Consider the following 23926-nt stretch of genomic DNA (forward strand, 5'->3'; position numbering starts at 1 on the left):
GGCCGCGAGCCCCGCCGCGGCCCCGCCCCTGCGCGCGCGCGGCCGGCGATGGGTGCCGCGGGCCCCGCGTGCGCGGCGCGCGGGCCGCTGTCGCGCGGGCCGCCGGCGCGCTCCGTGCTGCGGCACGTGCGGCTGGAGAACCTGGCGGCGGGAATGAGCGGCGGCGTCCTGTCCACCCTGGCGCTGCACCCGCTGGACCTCGTCAAGATCCGCTTCGCAGGTGAGGCCGGACCGGCCGTCCCCCGGCCGTCCTGCGCTATAGACGCCCGGACGGGCCCGAGCTCGCCCGGGACCTGCCGGGCTTCCTGCCCAAAGCCCGCGCCGTTCTGCCCGCCCCGTGCGCGGCGCCGGCGGGGCAGCCCCACGGCTTGGAATAAACCGGCCGTAAGCCGAAAGGGACGGTCTCCGGTTCTCTTCCCTGCTATCCCAGAGCTTCTCCTTGTCACTTGTAGGGACTGTAAAATGTGCGGTGTGCCTCGAGCTGTTTCCAGGCAGATTAGAGAGCTGGCCAGCCTCTCCCCCCCTTTCCATGACCACCAGTGCCAGAGGACACCGGAGGAGCACTGTCTGCTTTTATCAGGCGGATTGTCCCAAGCCCACGTTCAAAGTTCACCTTTATGCCAAAGATTTTCAACTCTCAAAGTGTGGCGGTAGTTTTGGAATAACCTTAGTTGTTAGCAATAGTGGTATTGTTTTGCAGAAAACTCTTAACTAGTTTGTTTTTCCACAGAGAATCATGACGACTTCTCTTGACTTTTCTGCTAATTTGATGAACTTGTCCACCATTTATCATATTCTCTTTCAGAAAGGTTGAAACATCTGTATCTTTGGATTGTTTTCTTAAACAGATACATCATAGATGTTTCAAAACCAAAGTATCACAGAGACGTTTCACAAAATTTAATACATCGCATGTCCTACTTGGGCACATCCCGGGCTGCATTACGAAGAGCATAGCCAATAGAAGGGCTCTTTTCTCTCTGTTTTCTATTTGTAAGGCTAGGTCGGAAGTACTGTGTCTATTTTGGGGCTCTCCAGGACAAGGAGGGAAGGCAGTGACACACTGGTGTGATTGCAGTGGAGACCACCAGGCTGCTGAAGGGGCTGGGGCACTGGCACAGAGCAGTTTGGCCTCAGAAAGGAAGGGCTGAGGGAAGCTGAAATTGCAGTCTATGACAATGTTATTGGAAGACACAGGGAAGGTAAAGCCAGATTCTTCTTGGGGATAGTTAGTAAGCTGAAAAGGAGCAGGCACAAGTATGAACATGGAAAATTCCAGTTATTTTACTGTAAGAATAGTCAGTTACTGGAAAAGGTTACCCAGAGAGGCTGTAATCTCTTCAGCCATGGAAACATTCAATTGTCAACTAACTGGTCATGTCCCTAAGTAACCAGATCTAATTAGATCCAGTGTGAGTACAGGTTTGGATTAGGTGGCTTTTGGAGGTCACGTACTTTCACATGCTTCTTTGGGTTGAAAATAACAATTCCTATGTTTTGTCTTCAACCAGGGAGCAGCAGCTGATACCAGAAATTAATATTGTGAAGATTCTTGGTAGCATCATTGACAGAAAGACTTGTATTCGTGTCTCTGATTTCCCATGTTGTTTAATATGTTTATAAACTTAATCTAGTGTCTGCATGGTAAAAAAATTCATAAATGTCTCTTTGGGAAAGGTCTAGCAACACTTATTCAGGAAGGAGAAAAGAGATGTTTGTGTTCTTGTTTTGGGTGGTTGTCAAGGTGTTCAGACCTTGTCACACTGTGCTCATCAAAAGTATTTTGTCTTTAATGCTGAACTCTGTCACAATGTGCAGTACTGGACACAAAGTTCAAGAGGATTGAATAATAAATGTGGCACTGAGCAGACAATGCCTGTTTACCAGGATTAATTTTGATGGGGACACAAAAACAACACTTCTTGTAAAACTTTGAGACCAGTTTTCAGTACAGTTGCAGTCTAGCCATACATCTGTATTGAGAATGAAAGCTGCTGCTATGTTGGCATCATAGAGTAATTTAGGTCAGAAGAGAGCTGAGGAATTCACCCCCTACTCAGATAAGCTCTGCTTAGATCTGTTTGTTTAGTCTTGTATACTGGAGTTTTGAGTAGCTTCAAAGATGCTCTTTAGGCAACTTGTTCAAGTATTTGGCCACTCTGCTGGATAAAAAGTTCTGGTCAGAATTCCCTGTGTTTCAGCTTGTGTCTGTTACCTCTTGTTATCTCACCATGGACCGTATCACATGTGTCATCAGTAATCAACTTACTCCCTTGCTGTTACAGTAGGAGCAATAGTAGTTACCACTCCAAGTTTTGTGGCCATCCAAGTTCTGCATGATATGTCAGACAAAAACTTGTGTGCTTTCTGTATTTTTGAAGTGACATTGTCTGAATATTTGGACAACCAGCTGTTAGGTTATTACATGGGAAAAGAAACATTTGAGTATTGTGGTAAAAACTGACTTGGGAATCAGTAAGACATAACCCATTGCTTTATAGAACATTTTAAAGAGAAAATTTGAATTTAACAGTTATTGCTTGGGACTTGTCTAAACAACGTAGAGAAACAGGTCAAGGATCCCATCCATATCACTTGAAATACGATGCAAAATTGCTGGAGTGCTAAAAAGAAGAGACAGAAAACTTCAAATCTGCTGCTCATCAAAAATGCACAAGAGTGCATTTATTTAGCTTTGTCAGATTAATAGGAACTTTCCACTTGCTGAGCTAAGGGGTTACCTCCTTTTTTTGTTTCTTTTCCCCCCCTTTTTTTCCCTAAGTTCTTGAACTGTAGGCTTATAAAGCTGTAAACTTTATACTTTAAATCCAACTCTTGCATACTTGTGAAATAATACTCTTGTAATATGGTTGATCAGTTTGGTTTTGTGTTCATTTATTGAATGTATTGAATTTATGCTTTAGAAGCTGTGGACTTCTTTGTTGGCTTGGATGCAGTTGAACTTTATGCTTCCTGAAATGTTTCTCAGTATAATTTCTTTCTTTTGTAGTAAGTGATGGTTTGGAGCTGAGGCCAAAGTACAATGGGATTCTCCACTGTATGAGCACTGTCTGGAAGCATGAAGGACTACGAGGCTTGTATCAAGGGGTAACTCCAAACATGGTGGGAGCAGGGGCTTCCTGGGGACTTTACTTTTTCTTGTAAGTAGAACCATAAAATGTGTCACACCCTGCACAACGTAGTGTTCAGATATACGTTGCTTCTTCTTTGTGAGGTATAAAAACATGCTAAGTGACTTACAAACTAGTCATTCTCTTAGCTAGTCCAGGTCTGTTAATGTTTATTATGGTTTGCTGTTTTAGAATTCAAGCAATTTGAGTCAGAGACCTGTTCCTTTGTCAGGTACAGGGCATTCCCTTGATGATGTGAAAATACTAAGGAATTTGAGAGGTGGTGATGCTATTCATAAATAATTCTCTTGAAATGCCAATACACTGTTTTTAAAACCTCATGAAAAGCAAGAATCTAAATTGATTTCCTAAAAAATTAAAGAACGTGAGGTTTTCCACTAAAGCTGAATGTTTGATTGTTTTTAATAATTTTAGTGGCAGTTTTTTCATTGTTTTTGTCAGTTGATGTGCTTTGGTTTTAAAGCTCTTTTTTTAATATTCTGCTTTATTAACTCTGTTACTGTGACCTGATTTACTACTTACCCCTATTAAAACATCTATACCCCTATTGAAGCATCTTAGGGACCAGTTAGCTGGCATGCCTCTGCAAAGTTCACTTGCCAGTTGTCTAGACTCTGTTATTGTTGTACTTCAGTCCTTAAGTTTTGCTATAGATTGCTATTGAGACTTCATCTTCTGTTGACAATTTTTTAATTCACAAAGATTGCAAACTGGATCAAGATAAGAAAGCTCGATGTATTTCTGAGCCAGAGGGTAAATACCTAGCACTGTGGCTCCCAGCAGACTTCTTTTAGAACTTAATTCTTGATATCTGATAATTTTCAAGATGCAGTCCCATTGATACTGACAGTTTAATTATACAATTGAAATATTTATTACCATAGTTCACTTTAAAGAGCTAACAGCTCAGAGATCAATTAATCAATTAAACAAAGGTGGTTTGGATACCTTTTCCTCAAAGGCTCTGTACCACCATGATCTTAAGTCAGGTATGCCATTCTGGACTTGGGTTTTTTGTGGTGTAGGTCTGTTTTCACCTTTACTAAATTATGTTTACTAAATTATATTTTCCAGTTACAATGCCATCAAAGCTTACAAGAAGGAAGGGAAGATGGAAAGTCTCAGCGCAAGCGAACACCTAGTGTCAGCTGCAGAGGCTGGTGAGGTTAAATGCAAAGATCAATTAATGTTCACTTGTAGCTTTTCCAAGTGCTGCTACCTGCCTTTCTCTGTCACTGCTGCTTTTTCTTGCAGGTGACAAGTATAAGTGTTCCAGCCAAAATGCAGTGGTTTGTTGTCTCTAAATAAAACAAAGATGTCTAGCACAAACAGATGGGTCACTGTGGTCCTTCAGTTTTCCGCAGAATTAGTGGTTGTCAAAATGTCTTTTGTCCTTGTTTTCATTCTGTATAAGCACTTCCCATATTTAGTACTGTATTGGGTCCCAAAATGTGGCTATAGAAATCTGCTGCTGTCAGGTTGTTAACTTGTTAAATGTTTAACCCTTGGACCTGGAAAGGAGGCAGCCTATTGAGTCATGGATTGGTTTGAGTTGGAAGGGACCTTAAAAATAATGTAGCTCCAACCCCCTGTCGTTGGCTGGGACACTTCCCACTAGACCAGTTTGCTCAAAGCCCCATCCAGCCTGGCCTTGAACACTTCCAGAGATGGGGCATCCGTAACTTATCTGGGCAACCTGTTCCAGTGCTTCATCACCATCACAGTAAAGAATTTCTGCCTCATACCTGATCTAAACCTACTCCCTTTCAATTTGAGTCATTCCCCCTTGCCCTGTCACTATATGCTGTAGAGGCAATTTGGAAGACTTTATTAGGATTTTGAAGCATTTTATTTAATGTTGAAATATAAGGCATATTATTTGACATGAAATATAGTAATGGATTCTGTTACAATGGTATTTTCAATAACCTATAGAGCTATAACAGATTGTTTCTATTAAGCTCTCAATATTATTAAGCAAATTTCTCATCACTGAGGTGTCCATTAAATTTTGAATTATTGTATACTGAAGAATAACTCAGATAATCAGTGGTACTTTAAGAAATTACGTTTCCTGTCTACTTCAGATTATACTACTAACTGTGGGAAGGTGAAGCAAAAAAGGGGCTGTGCTAGGAATATGCAAAAATACATGTGCCCTGCAAAAGTACCCCCAGCAGGAGTGAACTGGACTTGTTCCAATTGAAAGAGCTTTGAAGGGAGAGAGAGGGAGCAGTGGAGAGCATAAATAAACTTCACCTGTTTTAAACACTATGAGTACTCTGGTAGGAAAAGTAGTTTTGTTATTGTAGAAGGCTGTGTTATTTTGGACTGAACAAACTGGGACAATCTGTGGAGTTGGCATAACAATGAGTGTAACTTCTGTCTGTTCTCAGGAGCCATGACTCTCTGCATTACAAACCCAATATGGGTAACCAAGACTCGACTTGTGCTGCAATATAACGCTGGCGTGGATCCATCCAAGCGGCAATACAGGGGAATGTTTGATGCTCTTATCAAGATCTACAAGACAGAGGGCATACGTGGCTTATATAAGGTAATCACATTTAAGAAAAATTCCAGGATTGCCTGGCACCACCCAGTGGCATGGGAACACTTCTAAATATGTGCCTACAAAAAAAAATATTGTAACAGCTCACTTTCATTCTCTGAGTCTTTCCCACTGAAGAACTGCAGCAAAAAGGCTTAATCAGAAGAAAAGCCATTATACTGTTGATAAACTACTTCATAATTTTTTTTTAATCTTCCTATGATTAGAATCTGGATACGCAGGGCAGCAGCAATGTAAGTTATGTTGCTGGTAGTACTTCCTTGCATTTTATCCCTTATCTCTGTATTTCTAACATCTTCTGGGAGATAACATGACCAAAATACTTGCTCATTTTTTCTTCCACAGTGGATAGTTTCACAACTGCTTATTTGCCCACTGGTTATTGATGTCTGTAATCTGTCAGCTCTAGATACATTGAATTTGCAGACTTCTAAATATGGTCTGCATATGCGTGGGTTTTTTCTTCCCTTTAATTTAGGGAACCAGATGGCAACAAGATTCGGACTTTTTGCCTCCTCCTCCCTTCAGGTCATGACATCAAGATGCATTCATCAGTGCCTGGAAGTTGTGAAGAAACCTATTTTAGTTCAGTCTAGCTCTTCTCCTGCAAGTATTACTGCAGAATCGTAGAATCATAGAAAGGCTTGGATTGGAAGGGATCTTAAAGATATTCTTGTTCCAACACCCCTGTGATGGGCAGGGACACATTCCACTAGCCATATCCAGAGCCCTATCCAGCCTGGCCTTGATAGGAACTGCCAGGGATAGGGAACAAGACCACTTTCTCTTAGAAGTTGTCCTGATTACTGAACATCAGCTTCTTTTATTTTCAGTGAAAAATGTGATCTTTCCTATTCTGTAAGACTTGTGTGCTTCATGGCAATGAATGTCAAATTCTAACAGCAGGAACAAGGCGCTTTACTGATTCCTAAATTGAAATTGTCAGAATTTCTGATTTGTCTGCCTGGATGTCTGCTCTGTTCCATGTAGATAAGTTCTGATTTCTTGGATCTGTTAGGTTTTAAGATGTCCTTCCACCCTTCTTTTCAGATTATTCGTGTATGTAGCATGTGTTGCCTTTGGCACTAGAGACTTCTTTGTAGTGTTAATCTGTAAGTGTGGGACTAAAGCAGCTACTTCCTTTGAAAGAGCAAATTACTTGCTTAAATCTGCAAAGAAGGTGACCTAAATAGGTCCTGAGTGACCTACATAAGTATGTACACTGAGCAACTTCCATTTGATGTCGGGACTCTCAACCTTGTCTATACTGGGGAATAAAGGCACCTCTTCAGGTGGCTCTTTGACTTGTACATGCTCTAGCCTTCCTCCATTTCAGTGTTTGGGGAAGTTTTTATTTTTCTTGCTCTATTTGAAATTGAACAGCTAAAGATTTGTTAATTGCCCTGAGTCACAGAAGTTGTAGTACACGCTATTGTCTTCTCTTTTCTCATAAACTTCATTTCAGATAGCATTCCTTACAGCAGATAAGGGGATCTCAGATAGTATTGCCTTACAGTAAATGAAGGGATCTCAAATAGAGCAACTGTCTCAGATAGAGCTGGAAATAAAATCTGGAAGGAGTTTCTTTCTGTTTGAGATTTGTCTTCTAAAGAATGATATTTCTGATCAAGCAATTCAGTATTGCTCTTTATTGCACAGATGCTGTTACTGATCTGAGCAAATCCTTTCAGTCCTTTGAGGTACAAACTGGTTATGTTAATGTTAGGCTACATCAATCTTTCTAGCAGGGATCAAAGCTGTCTCTATTAGCTCTGCTGGGTATTGATTGTTCATTAAATATAGTTTGTCTGAATCTGGGTTTCTCAGTAAGTTGTTCCTCTTGAACTTGGCCTGGTTTTGAAAAGGCAGGAGGGGTGTCCTTCACTCATTATCCCAGTAAATATCCAGTCAGTGATCTTCCACACCCTCCATCCATTGGGCTTTGTCTTTTGGCCTCCATCCCCCTGATGACTGGGGACAGAGCTGCTCTGCTGCACACCAGGCTGAGTTAAAAATAGGTTGGGGTTATGTACGTTGAACACATCCATGGATCTGCTGGAGATCTGAGCTGTAAAAATTATTTTGCCAGGAAGTTGAATGTCATGCAACCATCTTCATGTTACGAGTGCTGTGTTGTTCCTTTCAAGCGTAAGGTAGGAGTGACCAAACATGGTAAAATAGTTGTAAGACTGTAGGATTGGTACTTTTAGGAAACCATAAAATATCTCTGAGCTGCTGAGAAACTGTTAAATGTGTAGTCTAGAGTGACTGACTACTAAGACACCAGTCAGGAATGCAGCTAAAATCCTTCATGGCCTCCATATTTTGGTATGTGCACTTCTTACGCTCTTTTATTGATGTAGAAGCAGTAGTTGGAAATAGAGCAATGCTTAATAAACAAGAGTAAAATACACAGGAAATGTTGAAAATTTAAGGTGATTTAAATAAAATCCAGGTTCATCAAGACTGAAAATAATGTTGTTATATGCTGACAACAATAGAAGTCGTAACAGTAATGTGTGTTTGTTACCAAGTGAAATACATTTGGACACTTCTGTGTTGTCATTTCACCTTTGGTAGGCAAGACTGTATGGTCTGAGGGTAAAGTACTTTTTCTGCTCCCTCAGTGGCTAAGTCATGTAGCTCTCTTTATTTTGCAATGCTTTTGCTTCTGTTATTTTTCTTGTAAATATGAAGCTTGCGAGCTTTTTGTATCTTTGTACTTGTACATAGCAAACAAAATCCATTGAGATTTGCCCGTCTTGATTTTAACTGAAGTTGCAGGTTCTACACAGAGGCATAAGTGGTTTTCAGATAAAAGATGGTAACATTTTTCAGTGTGAAGGAACCAAGATGACAAAGGTGACTTCAGTGTTGTGTCTGCACAGGTTGTCAGAGCAGGGCACTCAGATACCACAGGTCTTTGACACACTGACAGCCCACATGAAGGCAGCACTGGAGAGATTACAAGGGGTATTTGCTGCATTCTTTTGAAACATACAGCGGAGGCTGTTCTGGCTTGAGTGCTGTCAAACACGTCAGGCAGTGATGTGAGTACCACATCACCAAATGAACCTTGTTCCCTTCTTTATTTAGAAGCAGGAGCTTTCCAGTGTATGCATTTGCCTTGTGTTTCTTTTTAGTGTGATGGGTAACTTTTGAAACACTAACCAACCGAACTTTTTCTTGTCATGGATTTTCAGCAGTTAAAATACTTCAAGTTAACTTTTAGCTATTTCTTTATTCCCACTGTCTGCTGCTCAGGATTAGAGGCCATTTAAATTTCTAATTACATATTTAATTCTGTCTATCGTTCTAATCCTTTAAAAGAGAATTCTAGTAGGACTTCTTTGAGAAACCATTCATCTTATCATGCCTTCATCGCAAAAATCTTCTAAAGATATATTTCAAATATTAAAGTTCAAAATAACAAGAAATACGTTAATTTATTATAAAATTTATCTTTGTAGTCATATTATAGATCAAAATTAATTCTATCAAATTTTGTGGCAAGAAAGAATTTTGTATTAAATTATTCTAAGAATAAGAAAACAGAGTATGTTTCAAAAACTTTCTCAGCCAAGATATTTCAGTGCTGTGAAGAAATCAGTTTTGCTTTGAAACATTTTTCCATAAGAATACATTGTTTTCTATGATCAGTAGAAACCTGGGTCAGCTCCTATTTTACTGAGGCACACTGGCTGACAATTGCTCACTCCTTTCGTGCATTTTTTAATATTGGCCCAACATTAAAAGTCCCTCAGTCTTTGGAGGCCTTTCTCATCAGCACAAGACTTAAAGTGTGCTGGTATTTGTTTATGAAGTATGACCAGTAGATGCTTTAGGACTCTTGGGTGCAAGTTATCCAAATCTTCTGGCTTAAGTTTTAAGAGTTTAGCCCTCTTAAAGGTTTTTCAACTTTCTTCTTTTGTTGGCAGGGAAAGTATTACCTCATTCTTCTATGATATAAATACATTGTTGTAATTCTTTCCAAGTGGAGAACAATTACTTCCACTGTCTTTTAGTGGCTTTACTGTCTAATCACTGGGAAATGTTTGTGAAGTTTCATATTGTTCCTTTTTTTGCTGACCCAGATCATTTCTTCTTTGACATTTTTCTTTTTTTTTTTTCTCTTTTGTACTTCTTCTGTTTTTATATTACTTTTATTTTCTTCTCTGATCCAGTATTTCTGAAAACCAAAGTTATCCTTTTCCCTCTGTTGGGGCCCTTTGGCTTCAAACTTCACTTTGTGCTTACAGCTGACAAAATACAGATATATGGTTTAACTCCACTTGTTCTCATTTGGGGAAGGTTTTTTTTCTGGGACTTTCACTAGCCCTTAGTGCATTTCATCAGTTTGTGGTCACTGATGGTGAGTTCATGACCATTATTGAGAAGAATTTCATGTATTAAAGAAATTCTAAAAAATAATTTCCTGAATGACTGAAAAACTTTAGAAATCTATATGTAGCATTTAGAAAGCTGATCCCTGAAGTGGGATTTTGTGTTGTCTGTGCAATTTTTATGCCTGTTGTAGTTTTACTTGTTGGAGGTTTTTCTGCAATTTAGGAGTTTTATTATTTTATTTTGTCCTGTTAACACTAATTCAGTGGAATCCTTCAGGGATCCCTTCTCATTTTCACCTTCTCCAGGCTTTTAATCATATACTGATAAGTCTTTATTCAACATTTTGGGCTTCCCTTTTCAGTCTAACACAGAATGTGACATCTGGGTACATTTTGAAATGCCTTTTTCTTGTCTGAATGGATCATAGGAAATAAAACTGTTCCATTTTTTTTTTAATCTTTGTTTCTTTGAGTGCTTTTAGCCACAATTTGATTACTTACTCCATTATGATTATCCCTCAATAGTTTGCAGCAAGATTTTGAGTCCCTTTCTGGCCAAAATGATTAATCCCCCATTTATTTATGTTCTTCAATGTAAGTGACCAATTCTTCAAAAAGAGAACTAGTGCTTTTCAGAACTCATGCAGCTCATTTTAAAAGAGCTAGTCCTGCTCCTGGGGGAACTCTTGCCTTCTCTTTCTTGTGGGGACAATTCAGAAAGTACCTGTTTTCCCCCTTCATTTCAACTTTTTTGAAGCTAAAGGTTGATGTATATTTTCATGTGTTTGTGTATGTAAGTAAAACAGGGCTGGAGTAGCTCACTCTCTTCTCCCACAGGGACATGTTGTGGTGGTGGACATGGCAGTGTGAGGTTTATGGTTGGACTTGGTAATCTTAAAGGTCTTTTCCAACCAAAATGATTCTGATTCTATACAGACCATAACATTTTTAGTATAGAAATATATGTCTCATAAACATACATTTATGTAGAGACACACATGCAAACACATACACATCTATTTCCTGGGCTCAATCACAGTAATTTTTTGTGCCTCTGCTCCTGATGGCCCTTCTCTGAGTTGCCAGCATCTGTCATTGCTTTATGAGTCTCAGGTGGAAGCCATGCCCCTTAGTGTCAGTCTCTGGAAAGGGGCAGGCGCTGAGCAGCACATTTGCAAGACCACAGCTTGATTGTGATCTTGCAATCCTATTCAGTGTTAGCAGCTTGTGCTCTGTGAGGTGGAGTCCCTGGGCCACTTGTTTTATCTCAGTGACTCTAGGTGACTTTAGGCTGTCAGAAAAGTAGCATTTATTTATTTAGTAGTTAGTTAGTTAGTTAGTGTGATGCCTGCCCTTAAGAATATCTGAGTCAGAGTGCAACAGCTGTGCAGGCACAGTCTGTACATTAAGGGAGGACAAATGTGGGTGTGTGAGCTGTGCTCTGTCAAGTTGTTTAGGTTTTGTGCATTACCCTCTAACCTTGTTTTATCCTTTTTTTTAGGGATTTGTGCCTGGTCTGTTCGGAACATCACATGGAGCACTTCAGTTCATGGCCTATGAGGATTTGAAAGAGAGATATAACAAGTATAGAAACAGAGTATCAGATACAAAATTGGTATGGTGCTTGAGAATAAAATTCTGTTGTGGCATGTAAATAAATGGAAGCTGATTCCATTTGTTGGGTTACACAGCAACCAAATGTACAAAGTATTGGTACATTAATTCAAATGCAGAATATATAGAAATAGAAATTATAGAAATAATACTTTCTCACATTTTAGGAGCAAGCAACTAGTTTTCACTGTTTTTAAAAACCAACTTCTTATTTTGGCAAGTGTTTTGAGAATTTTAGAGGAAGGAATGAGGGCTTTTTCTTACTTTGTGGAACTAGAGGGGGTGGTATTGAACCCTGGAAAACTCTTCGGGTGCAAGTTGGGCAAAGGTAGCTACTTTAGGAAGTGTTCCTCTTGATGGGAATGAGAAGGCAGAGCACATGTTTTACAGTCAATTACTTGTAGCACTGCATGTAGCAAACACTGACATTTCTTTTAACATGTTGTATTATTAGAGGGGAAAAATCTGGAGTATCATTTGGTTGTACATTTAAAAATCAAACAAGATTTTGGGAACTGGCCAATTTAAACCATACCTAAGGCAAGCCTGACAATTTTTGTTGCTTTTAGAACACTGTGGAATATATAATGATGGCAGCTGTATCCAAAATATTTGCTGTGGCAGCAACATATCCCTATCAAGTTGTGCGAGCTCGTCTTCAAGACCAGCATAACACATATTCTGGTGTGTTCGATGTGATCCGCAGGACATGGAGGTAGGTGTGCAAAAGTTAAAGCATGCATGTTGGAAAATGAATTTTACAGAGTCAGAGCTACATTTACTGGCTTCTGTGCTGACTTGCAGAACCAGTACAGTTCAGAGCAAAGAAAGTGTTAGCTGTACAAAATCATACTGTGCAAGATGCCACCAACAGCAGCAAGCTAAGGAGGAGATAGCAGAGAGTCAATGCCCCCCTGCAGGTTTCTGTTGTTTATTCTGTCTCCCTTCTCTCTTCTCCAGCAGATTTCACAGGGTAAAAAATAGCATTGTCATGGCTGGTTTGGGACACTAAATGAAGTCTCACTTGAACTGCTTTATCTTATCACATGGGACAGGAGCATTCTGCTGCTGGGAGCTGTGGCTAATCCAAATTCCTGGCAAGGTGGAGTGAGCTAGCCAGAGCTGATTATACTGGTGTCCCTGGGTTACCCTGGGGCCTGACTGCATTTGTAGTCCAGTCCCAGCTTCCTGTAGGACCTTTAGAGTCCTGTGACCTCACACCTATTCATGTCTTCTCACAAACCTTCCCTGAGCTCCACAGTGCAGGGGAGAGTTTTCACACAGACCTGTGTAGTTTGTAAGAGTGACCCCCTCTGCATGTCCATGCACAGCTTTGGGCAGTGCTTCTGGGTTGCAGCAGAGTTGGGAATGGAGTCTTGTGAAGAGGTGCCAGCTCAATAAGTGACTGAGGCTGTGTTGTCCCTGATTCAGAGGCTGTACAACCCATTTAGACTGGAGGCAATTCAGAGCAAAACTAGCTCTGATGTGTCAGTGCTGTGCCCTTCAGTGCTGTAGGCTACAGGAAGGCTTATTAGTTCTGGTAAAGTGTGGTACAGCCATTCTGGAGCCACTACTGTGCTCATAATGAAACAAATGTGACTTAGGGAGGGTAGTGTAAACCACACCCAAGCATTTCTCAGGATCTCTGTTTACTCATCATTTCAAGTGTCCTAGGTCTGTGAGGCCTGCACCTAAAGAGCTGACATTTAATGTCTCTAAGACTTTTGAAGCAGCCCTAGCATGACACACTGACTCAAATTGGGTCACATTAGATTCTCATTTTTAGGCCAGTAGAATCAAAATTCTGGAGGGGGTGCTTAAATTCTCAAAAAATGAATGCTGACTTTTCTTACTTGTTTAGTCAGTTCTTGTGGCATGAAGAAATATAGTAAATTGCCTTTCTGCTTAGACAATACCCACAAAAAACACTCAAAGCCTAGGCTAAATAATTGATCTACATAACCCTATTATATGTTCAGAAGAAAAAATGATGGGTTAATACTTGATGCACTTCAAACTGTCTGAAATTGTTATTTCTAACCTGAAGTACATCTCTCAGTAGAGATCTCGGGGAGTGTGAGAAATAAAATGCCAGGCTTTGTTTTATGTCTGATTTTTTCTATTAAAAGACATTCATTAAAGCCACATATTTTTTTTTTCTTTAAAGGAAAGAAGGTGTTCATGGATTTTACAAAGGAATTATACCTAATGTGATCAGAGTGACTCCTGCCTGCTGTATTACCTTTGTAGTTTATGAAAATGTGTCTGGCTTTTTAATTGGTTTTAGAAAAGAAAATAATTAAAAGTATGAACTTGTGTTCCTAGGAAGGAATCTATACTTTATTTTTTATATTTATGATCTGAGAGGAGTTTAGTTCAACAGTCTTTCTTTGACACTGTGACTTGATCCAGTATTTTGAGGAAAGAATGTGGAGACAATAAACCCTGCCAACATCTCTCCTGTTGAATGTTCCTGCATTGCTGCCTTCCTCTCTGAATCAGCTGTGTCTGCTTGAAGCAGATGTCTGCAACTGTGAAATAATAGTGCTGTCACTGGGTGAAGGCAGCTGCACAGCAATTCCATTCATCCTGGCCTGCCTGGAATAACCCACTAAACAGTTTCAGCAAGTCTCAACAACAGTTGGTGAGATTCTGCTCCTGCACAAGTGGAAAACTTCATACAAAAGCAACCCTGGGCCTGTCAAAACTTCCTTAAATCTCTGAGTCTCATTAAAACAAGGAATGTCATTGGATCCACCTCTGTGTTATTCGTCAGATTTTAGGATATGGAATGCTCCAGACTCCACTGCTCATCCAACACAAAAATGCTGCCTCAGTGGGGTGCAGTTTGGAAACTGAAATTGTTTTTTTAAAACAGCTGTCCATTCTTGGGTTTGAATAATTGCAAGTCTGATGAAACTCGGTTCTTGTCTCATACCAGGACAGACTTGCACTGTGGTTTTTGACTTGGTTTTAGCAGCAGACCTATGTGCTAAAACTGCATGTATTGCTGGCTACTTAATTCATTTTCTCTCTTTCATTCTCTTTCCATCTCTCTCTGTGCCAGTCTATCTACATTAATGATACATCTGACCAAATATTACTAAGTAAATGCATATTTGAAAGTGGTCTTACATTTTATAAATGAGGATTTTTTTCCTTGTAATCTCATAGTGATGCAGTGTTCAAAGCGGTGTAATAACAAATAAGACCACGCTTACTTTCAATAATACTTGCTGGAAAAAAAGGTTTCTAGTCTAGAAAAATCCTGTGCATGGGACTTTTTTTCAAGAAAACCAGAACAGTCTATTTAATGTCTTCTGATTTGGTTTAAGGAAAAGATTGTTAATATATTGATTGCTAACTTACTGATAAATTAAATCATAGTACATCTCAGTAAATTTGTATAATAATTATGGTTTTTTTCCACACCAATAATTGCCATCAAGGATATGTACTTTTTAGAGTTCTGGGTTTGGTGATTTGGGGTAAGATATTAAGTATCTAGTAAGTATCATTTAACTAGGAAATAAGTTAGCAAAGGCTATATCCAGCAGTTAGAGGGAAATCATCAGTTACATAGGGAGCAGAACCATCACGTAGGGAAGTTTCCTGTTTACCAGTCTAACCTAGAGGAGAAGGAACATTTTTTAATAAAAATTTAACGGATTAGGGACTTGGTTTAAATTTTAAGTTAAAATCTGTGAAGCTACAGAAACTACTCAGTATTTTGAATCTTTGTTCAGCAATCCATTTGCTTGTTTTTGTAGATACTATTGCCACATACCACCTTTCGTGTATTACTAACTTCATTAATAATTTACACTTTCTCTTCCACAATCCCATCCCCTCTACTGATACGATTGATAATCTCATCAGAAGGAATAATCTCATCTGGGCCAGTATGGCTGCTTTGGTTTTTATTACACAAGCTTCCATGTGTATTTAGCTGAAGATAAATTTACTGGAAGTTTACCATGTAAATTATGTAGATCCATAGCTTCTGCCTTTGGAGAGTGCTTACCAGGGCTTGCGTGTTTTGTGGTACACAGAATGAATTTAATGGAACACTGAGTTAACCCTACCACCCAGGGTCCAAAATATATTGTGAAGACTATGAAAACATGAGAAGAGAAAAAGCTCTGCATGTACTGCCCTGGCTCAGTGTGCTGTGGGCCCAGGACTGCTCACTCGTGCTTTGGGATAAATGCAAAGACGGGCAGCGAGCGCGCGCACAATCCCTCACTGTAAGTTAACTGAGCTTCTGTAAGCTCACACCACAGCTCAGCTCATAGTAACCTGTTTGTGTTCAGATACCTTAAAACCATATCCAAGCCAGTGAAAACATTACAGTTCTTCAGAGACAGAATACCAGCTGTGTAATTTGCTGGCTTGCAGTAAATCTCATGCGCCATCTTGCAGTTGGGCAAGCCCAAGTGCTCCCCTCACTGCAGATATCCTCCCCTGGTACCTGCAACAACAGCTACAGGCAAGAGCTACCCATCTGAAAGATGCCTGGGGGAAATCTTACAGCCTGTTCAGAAAAGATGAGGTTTAATCTTAAATAGCTGAAACAAATTCATTATCTCAGATTTAAGGGGTTTTTTCCTTCTAATTTCTCAGAAGAGTGGAGATTTTTGCATGTTGTACATGCTTTTCATGTTTTTTGTTATTTCATTAATGTAAAATTGATTTTGTAATACAAACGTGACTGTTGTTTCTCTTTAGAATGTGTACAATTTTTAAAAATATTTGAGTATGTTGCTTGCAGCCTTTGGAAGAAAATACTTAGAAACACTGAAGCTTGTGGTTTGTTGGCATGATCGGTGTTGTCACTTGTCAAACAGCTGTAACATCATTGCTTCACTTTAACAGTTCTCTTTTTGAAAGCCTGGGCATTTCAGCTTGCCTTATTTCTTCTAAACTGTTCAATATATCTAGCTTTAAACCAACACCAAAGTGATTCTATACAGCTGAAAGGCTAAACCCATGAGAATTTTTGGAGCAATGAAATTAAGTGTAACTGTAAAATTATTTAGTGTCTCCATCTTAGTGGTGGAGACCTGTGATAGATATTACACTGAAATCCAGTCTATCAAGAAGGAAGAGAGGGAAGGAGAGCTTAGATAGTCTGGTTTTGCTCAGTTATTCATCATGAGGTATTTAACACTTACCACATTGTCCAGGTCACAGTTAAGTCACCAGGAGTTTGTTGAAAAACAAGGCTGTAACAGTGGAGCATCCTATTCTGCAGTCAGGTTTACAGGAGTGAATTTTATGTATGTTTTCTGAAGGCTAAAGCTAACACCTGATTTTGCTTTCTTAGAACTTTATAAAGCCATCTAAAAGAATCATGTAGCATAACACCATGTAAAATACCTTAAACAGATTAATGTTCAATAAAATAACATGGATTTTTTTTTTTAAAGGTCTTATTTATTTGATACAAAAAGTTACAGTTAATTCTAAAAACAGTGGTGGTATTATATCAAAGAAGAAATTTAAAACGTTAGTGAACTTGGTTTTGATATTTGTAGTCTAAAACAATTATTATAAAAAGCCTCTGCTATGTGCAAAACAAGACAAAGGCTACAGATGCAAGGCTTTGGTGCCTTTCAGTCCAGTACTTGCATCCAACTCTACTGAAATAAACTCTGGAAAAAAAAGTAAAAAAAGTAAAAAATTAAAAAAAAAAAATAAAAAGGGTATTATATAAAAGGCAGGAAAGTTATTTTGGCAGTTCTTCAATGATGATTCGGGAGACTGAATTCCATCCAGTAGAAGCATCTCCCCGTGGATAATCTGAGCACGTCCCAACCCAGATGGCAATATCCACCAAGCCAGCATTGATCCCTTCACACAGGCCTTCCACTGGTTAAAGACAAAAATCAAGTTATCTCAGCAGACACAATCCCTTTGTATTTCACAACTGAAGGTAGACACAAATACTTAAGAACAGCATTTTGTTGCAAACTTGTGCTATTTAGTCAAATGTGAACAGTTTTTGGAGTCTCAGAACAATTTCAGAAATAAAAACTATTATGTAGAGATGTAGCAACATCAGTTTCAGCCATGCAGTGCCTGTGTCCATGCTGCTGTTTGGCACTCATTGCAGTAGCTGAAGCAGATCACAGTCCACAGGATGGCTAAATGGGAGGTATACCTTCTGCTTTAAATACCCAGATTTACTCTCTGGGAGCTGGAATATGGCTTCATACCCTTCCAGACATCTTACTAGCAGTTCTGGGAGGGGGTGGGGGCACAGCCATGCCTCGTTTACGGCTAAGCCCTGTAAAGGTGATTGCCACCCTGTAAGCTTTTCCACTCCTGAAGTCACTGCTTCTGTATAAAGTTCCACTCCTGATGCCCAACTAGCACCACTAGTTGGAGGTGGGGTAATGAAGACCAGTCAGCACTACCCCTACGTTGAAAAAATTCTGGCATAGCTCTAGACATTCGATTTCATGTAGTCATGCAGTACAGGGAGGAATATGGAGAAAGGACACAGACTTTAGATTCCCTTTTCTTAGTGTCACATCCTTCTATGTTGAATTAATTCACTAATCTGCCTCTGGTAAGCAAATGAAAAATTGCTCCCAGATATTTCACTTTGGAGGTACTTTGTGCCCCACCTGAAATTAGAGTAAAAATTACAGGAGGAATGTCTCATTTTCTGCACAGATAATGTGCAAATATCAGTTATTTTAAGCCAGGATGACACAGTCTATGTGGCAGCAAGACTCTTTCTCCATAGGCTAGTACAGCACAGAATGTCTCTGTATTCATGTTGTGGCAGAGATCAATAGACCTGTCTGGATAGAAATGTCTTCCATTTCTAAATCTCAGGATATAAGTACCACAAAAAATACCACAGCAAGAAAGTACCACTTAATAAATATCCTGTTAAGATCTATAGTCAACTCTGAGGCAGAGAGTAAGAGGAGCAAATGTTAGCTGGCCACTCTTTGCCTGGTTTCAGTCCTCTGACCTCATGGGACAGATGGCACTCTGCCTTTGGTGACTGCTGCTGCCTTCTCCATCTCTGCTCTCCCAGCATACGTACCTGAGGAAGTTCTGTGTATGTTAATAGTAGAATTCAGCTCTGGGCTTCCTTGATCTAAGTATATGATGGCTTCAATAGGCAGTGGCCCAGCACATTCTGCCCCATTGAAGGTGAAGTACCAGCGCTGGCAGCAGGCGTTCCTGCACTTGAGCCGAAGGGAGCCGCTGAAGAGCACGCGGAGAGCGCTGTTGGAGCGCATCTTGGTAAACGTGCATTCCTGTTCACAGGAGACAAAGGTGCTTTGGTACAAACCTCTGGGTGGGAGCCCATTTGTTTTCTGTATGTTTATATTTAGGACACAGATTTAGGAATATACTTATTTCAAAATGTTTTGGCTATTCTCTTTAGTCCCCTCTGAGGAATAAAAATGAAAAATAATTAGAGCCTGGAAAATCCCTTGTGGTGCAAAGATGCAAATCAGAACAGCACCTCATAGATGGCAAAGGAGAAACAGATTATGGAAATTTTGGACTTTATTTAGATAACACCTGCTGTTAAGTTGGTAGCCTAGTTACCTTCTGGGATTTATATAAAGGGATATAAGCTCTCTGACAGCTGCTCTCAAGCCACAGAATCACACGATCATAAGGATTGGAAGGGACCTCAGAAGATCATCTAGTCCAACCCCCAAGTCCTTGCATGACAAGACAGCACAGTTTCTGTCTCTGCTAACAGAAATCCAGGACTTAACAATTATTACAAGATTTCTGAGCAGTTTATACCAAATAAAAGCTCCACAAATGAAAAATAAATACTTTCAGGTTTTTAAGTGGTAGTTAACCTGTCTTAAAAATGCTGGATGTCATGGAGATTGAAAATAAAAAAATAAAGAAATAAAAGAAATTTTAAAAAAGCTGGGGACAGTTCTGCAAGTACCAGGCAGCAGGAAAAGTCTACTGAAAAAGTTGTTTCTCCCTCTAGCCACAGCACAGCAGTTAAACTGCTATAATCACTCTGGGCTTTGCTTCATAGCTGAGATTGAGCAGGGTTTCTTCTAAAAGTCTTACACCCAGGGCTGCAGTGGAAGACAGACTGTGTCAGTCTGGGTGACACTGGCAATTCTGCTCTTGAGCAATGCTGATCCTTTGCAGTAGCACCCTGCAACTGAGTTCAGTGAGCAGCCACTTTGAAGCAAGCGCTAGAAGGACAGGTACAATTAATAGATCAAAGATGTACATCCCTCCTTAGGACTGAAATGGTAAAATCCTTGCCCTGTTTTGGGCAAGCTAGAGGTACTTTTTTGGTACTGTGACTTTCAGCCTTACAGTTACAGATCTGGTCTACTAAATGTAGTCTTACACCAGCTACAAAATTCTTCCAAAACCCTATTCCAGAAATGAAACAGGCACATAGCTGAAACACAGCTGAGAGAATCCAAGGTAGGTAAGCCTTTGAGAAGTTCACCCTTGCATGCAGAAAAAGGTCCCAGCAGGAAATCTGTGAGGTTGGTGCTGCTCACAGAGGCAGACCTGGAGCCTGCTGTGGTTGCTGCAGCCCCTCTGGGCAGAGCTGACTTACCGCGATCTTCCCAAGGTCGATGCCGTAATTAAGTGCGCTCCACGAACACTGCTTGAAGTTGGGTGTCCAGGACTCCTCGATGCTCTCACGCATGCACTCGCCCTTCTCCCCTTTCAGCCCATCCCGTCCTGGGATCCCAGGTGTCCCAGGGATCCCATTGGCTCCTGGGTTTCCATCCCGTCCAGGAACGCCACTGGGGCCTTGTAAGCACATGCCATTGTACTGGAAGACAGAACAGATCTTGCTGCTTCCAGCCCTTAACTCCGAGGCTAACCAAGTCAAACACAAATGAGTAACGACAAAACACAAATCCCCTGCTGTGCCACAATGGGCTATTTCTGCATCTCCGAGAAAATGTTTCCACAAAAGAAAAAAAAATAATGAATTTTCAAAGATAATAAGTGCCAGCAGAATTTGCTGTAAAATAGTAGGCCTTTTCTTAATGAAAAGATACATAAATCCAAGAATTAAAAATTGACTTAGTCCAAGAATTAAAATCTGTTAGAAAACCTCAGAAGAGTCAAAAGATTTCAATACAGAAACAAAAAACAAAGTCACATGTTAATAGTTACTTTCTCCTAACCCACCATTACTTGTGTAACTGTCTGTGCTAATACATTTTCAGTATTATTTTTCCTTCTTATTTTTTTGTTTTTAAAGAAAATTTTCCATTTCATAGAGAGCAGAGGTTAATGCCACTTTTCTTCTGTCACTGCTTCTCTGGTACACAACCACATCATGATAATCAAGCCCCACAATTCAGACTCCAGTATGCACACAAATGGATGGTGGTGATACAGATGTGGGAAGCTGCACCCTGGAATAAAGCTGAACTCAGGAACCCTGTTTGTCACAGTGGTAAGGCACATGTGGGAGGAGGGCACACTAACATCCTTCCTAACATCACAGTATTAGGAAAGATCAGAAGTTGCTCTCCCAAACTCCATGTTAATGCACATCACCTTCATGCTTTATGAGACTTGGGATTGCCCACCTTGGAGAGTAGGTTTGTGAAGGCCAGGGCTCCCTCCCCCAGCAGCCTGGGTGCTGGGATGTGAGAGGAGCGGCGGTGTCAGCCAGCACTGAAATGCTGAGCAGGAGCCTGCAGGGGTTGGCCATGGCTTTTACTTTGTGTGCTCTTTCCCATCTGGTGGCTGACTGCTTCCTCCAGTCTTCATCCCAAATCCTCACAGATAGCTGTATTCTGCTCTTCCACTTTCTCACATTTATTTGTCTTCACCTAGTTTAAACCACCTAATCCCTACCTTTTTCAAAAAGAAACAGTGCTGCAGCTATTCCCCCTCATGCCATCCATGGCCCTGTCTGCACTGCAGGAGCTGTAAACTACAGCCCCTGCCCTCTTTCCTTTGTCAGACAGATGAATTTTCTTCACTGAGGCTGTGCCTTTTCACAGGCTCTGGTGCAAAAACCGGCAGAGCCATCACAGGCTTAGCTGGAGCCACACCAAAAGTAAAATCAGTGACTATATGGAGAGGTCTAGTAAGAAGTCAGATGAGGGTTTGGCTAATGCTTGCTAGCTTTCCCTTACTACCTTCACCAAAGAAAACCCTGCTGGCTAAAGGCAGTGGAAATATTGGAATATTTTCATGAAGAAAACCACATTTTAGAAAAGTTAGCTGAAGAGAAGGCTGGTTGGCAAAGCACACACCAAGCTGGGAGAACAGTGCAAAGACATTCCTATTTCACACAGCAACAGTTATCTGGTTTTGCTGTTGCTTTCCCACTGGACTCTATTTGTAACAGTGACTGGCTCTGCCTTTTGTGTGTGGTTCACCAACCACAGAAATACGGATGTGGAAACAGGCAAGAGCTGGGGACAGGCCAGAGCTCTGGCCTATTGCCCCCCATCCCCAGACACCAAGAGGGGCTGGCCTGCCTTCACAGAGGAGCTGCCACCCACAGCCAGACAGGGAGAGCATCTCAGCTATGGCACATCCCAAAAAAAAAAATGGGAGCACAAGAATCACCTGGACTTTGGGCTCCACTCCAACTAAAATCGTCTGTCTTGCCAAGTCAAGCCTTTTTCATGCTTTCTTAAGCTGGAAATGCATAAAACATTTGAAACATCCACTGAAGGCAGGATCCTCCCTCAGTCCAGCCTCCACTCTGCCCTGGCAGGGCTTCTGCTGAAGCAGTCTGTACAGCTGGGCTGTGCATGAGTCAGCTGCCAGTGATTTACCCACTTTGCTGCTCACTCTTGCACCCAAAAAGCACCAAGCAATTTCAAAGAAATGAGGGACCCTAAAATACTGCTCAGAAAATGTTAGCTCATCCATGTGTACAGATTCCTTATTCTCAATGCAATTCAATTTCAATAAAAGTGAAAAGGCAATGAAATAGCATGAAAGGGAAAGAGCTTTGCTAGCACTGGTGCTTCCAGCACATCACTTTAGGGGTTCTCTTTGGAGATCATGGAAGAAATGGCCTTACCACTGATTTTCTACAGAAGGTGAACGGCACTCCAGCAGCTCACAGAAATACCTTCACATCTGCTTTCTACATTCCAAGGACTGGAAAATTTCCCTCCTATCATCTGTCCTTCAGATGGGATAGTTCCAATGCATTCAGGTTTCTAGGAGCGATGGAATTGCAAACAGTGGTGTGCAGTCCCTACCACCAAAGGAAATAATGTATTCATGCGACTCCGAGGAAAAGCGTGTTCGCTAAGCACGCAGATAGTTCTCAGAGCATGCAGATAGTTTTTCTCATTACTTTTTATCCACTAGCATTTTAGGAGCTAAACAGCAGTTATCTGCTTATGTTGGAAGGAGCTGAACAGCATTTACTGCTTGTTTTGGAAGGGCTGTAAGATTCCGGCGTTGCCCATGCGGTGCGCTGAGCGCAGGAGCGAGCCCACGGCGCGATGTCCCCCGGCACCGGGCCGGCTCCGGCCGCCATCCCCGACCCTGGCCCGATGGGGAAAGCACCGGAACACACACCGGGCCGCCGAAACTCTGCGCTTTGTGTCAAAGCCCGTCCAGCGCCTTCTCCGCATTTTCCTGATTCAGCGCAACAAGGGCGTAATTAACTGGACCGAGAGATGCCCAGAAACGCGGCACCGGCACTGCCCTGCCTGAAGCGGCCACGAGGTTTTTCGAAAGCCTCTGATCTATCGCTTTTTTCATCTTTTTGAAACAAAAAAAAGCGGCTGCGTGGCTCCTCCGACCCCCCCGTCCGCACGGCTCCCCCAACACCTCCTCCCGGCCCCTGCCCCGCTGGCGGCCCCCCGCTCTCACCACGTCCACCACCTCCCGCTGGCGGAGCGCTTTCTGCTTCCCCTTGGGGCTCTCGGAGCCGCCGTGCGGCGGGGCCGCCGCCAGCAGCAGCGCCAGCAGCAGCAGCAGCAGCATCGTGCGGGGCGGGGATGCGGGGATGCGCCGGGCCGGCGGCAGCTGCAGCCCGGGTCCCCCGCTCTGGGCGGCAGCGCCGGGATAAATGAGCCTTTCAGAGAGCAGAGAGCTCCCTCCCCGGGGAGGCCGGGAATTTCCATCCTGTAACCGAGCGAGACAGGCCAGGCAGAGCCACCCCCCCGCAGCCATTGGCACTGGGCCGGGGGCTCCCGCCCCTCGGGCTGGCCCCGCCGAGCTTTCCCCGGGCGATGCCGGGCGGCGGCAGCGCTGCCGGGCCGTTCCCGACTCTC

The 23926-nt window shown here is 41.7% G+C and overlaps 2 protein-coding genes across 2 annotated transcripts; one reads left to right on the top strand and one right to left on the bottom strand.

Annotated features, from left to right (window-relative positions):
• Positions 1-48: 48 nt before the first annotated feature.
• SLC25A32 (solute carrier family 25 member 32) lies at positions 49-15085 on the top strand. The gene is made up of 7 exons (XM_005516973.3): positions 49-220; positions 3011-3161; positions 4227-4312; positions 5549-5709; positions 11572-11685; positions 12254-12399; positions 13852-15085. Exons 1-7 carry the CDS (start codon positions 49-51, stop codon positions 13985-13987), a joined length of 966 nt encoding a protein of 321 aa, XP_005517030.2. The 3' UTR covers positions 13988-15085.
• A 2070-nt stretch (positions 15086-17155) lies between these two features.
• Positions 17156-23639, bottom strand: CTHRC1 (collagen triple helix repeat containing 1). Its single transcript, XM_005516974.2, has 4 exons — positions 23523-23639; positions 20266-20487; positions 18748-18964; positions 17156-17555 (listed from the first exon to the last, which is right to left on the bottom strand). The coding sequence occupies exons 1-4, from the start codon at positions 23634-23636 to the stop codon at positions 17413-17415; spliced, it is 696 nt and encodes a 231-aa protein (XP_005517031.1). The 5' UTR covers positions 23637-23639; the 3' UTR covers positions 17156-17412.
• Positions 23640-23926: the final 287 nt, after the last annotated feature.

Source organism: Pseudopodoces humilis, chromosome 1 (genome assembly GCF_049639895.1).
Source record: "Pseudopodoces humilis isolate 2021_Gansu_Grassland_sample_001 chromosome 1, ASM4963989v1, whole genome shotgun sequence".
NCBI classification, from domain to species: domain Eukaryota; kingdom Metazoa; phylum Chordata; class Aves; order Passeriformes; family Paridae; genus Pseudopodoces; species Pseudopodoces humilis.

What these genes read in the sequence shown, in the direction of transcription:
- CTHRC1 (XM_005516974.2), bottom strand. Translation starts at nt 23,636, where the DNA reads ATGCTGCTGCTGCTGCTGCTGGCGCTGCTGCTGGCGGCGGCCCCGCCG. An exon ending in AGCGGGAGGTGGTGGACGTG is followed by an intron (nt 20,488 to 23,522) that starts GTGAGAGCGGGG and finishes TCTGTCTTCCAG; the next exon opens with TACAATGGCATGTGCTTACA. An exon ending in TCGACCTTGGGAAGATCGCG is followed by an intron (nt 18,965 to 20,265) that starts GTAAGTCAGCTC and finishes TCCTGTGAACAG; the next exon opens with GAATGCACGTTTACCAAGAT.
- SLC25A32 (XM_005516973.3), top strand. Translation starts at nt 49, where the DNA reads ATGGGTGCCGCGGGCCCCGCGTGCGCGGCGCGCGGGCCGCTGTCGCGC. An exon ending in TGGGGACTTTACTTTTTCTT is followed by an intron (nt 3,162 to 4,226) that starts GTAAGTAGAACC and finishes TATATTTTCCAG; the next exon opens with TTACAATGCCATCAAAGCTT. An exon ending in GTGATCCGCAGGACATGGAG is followed by an intron (nt 12,400 to 13,851) that starts GTAGGTGTGCAA and finishes TTTTCTTTAAAG; the next exon opens with GAAAGAAGGTGTTCATGGAT.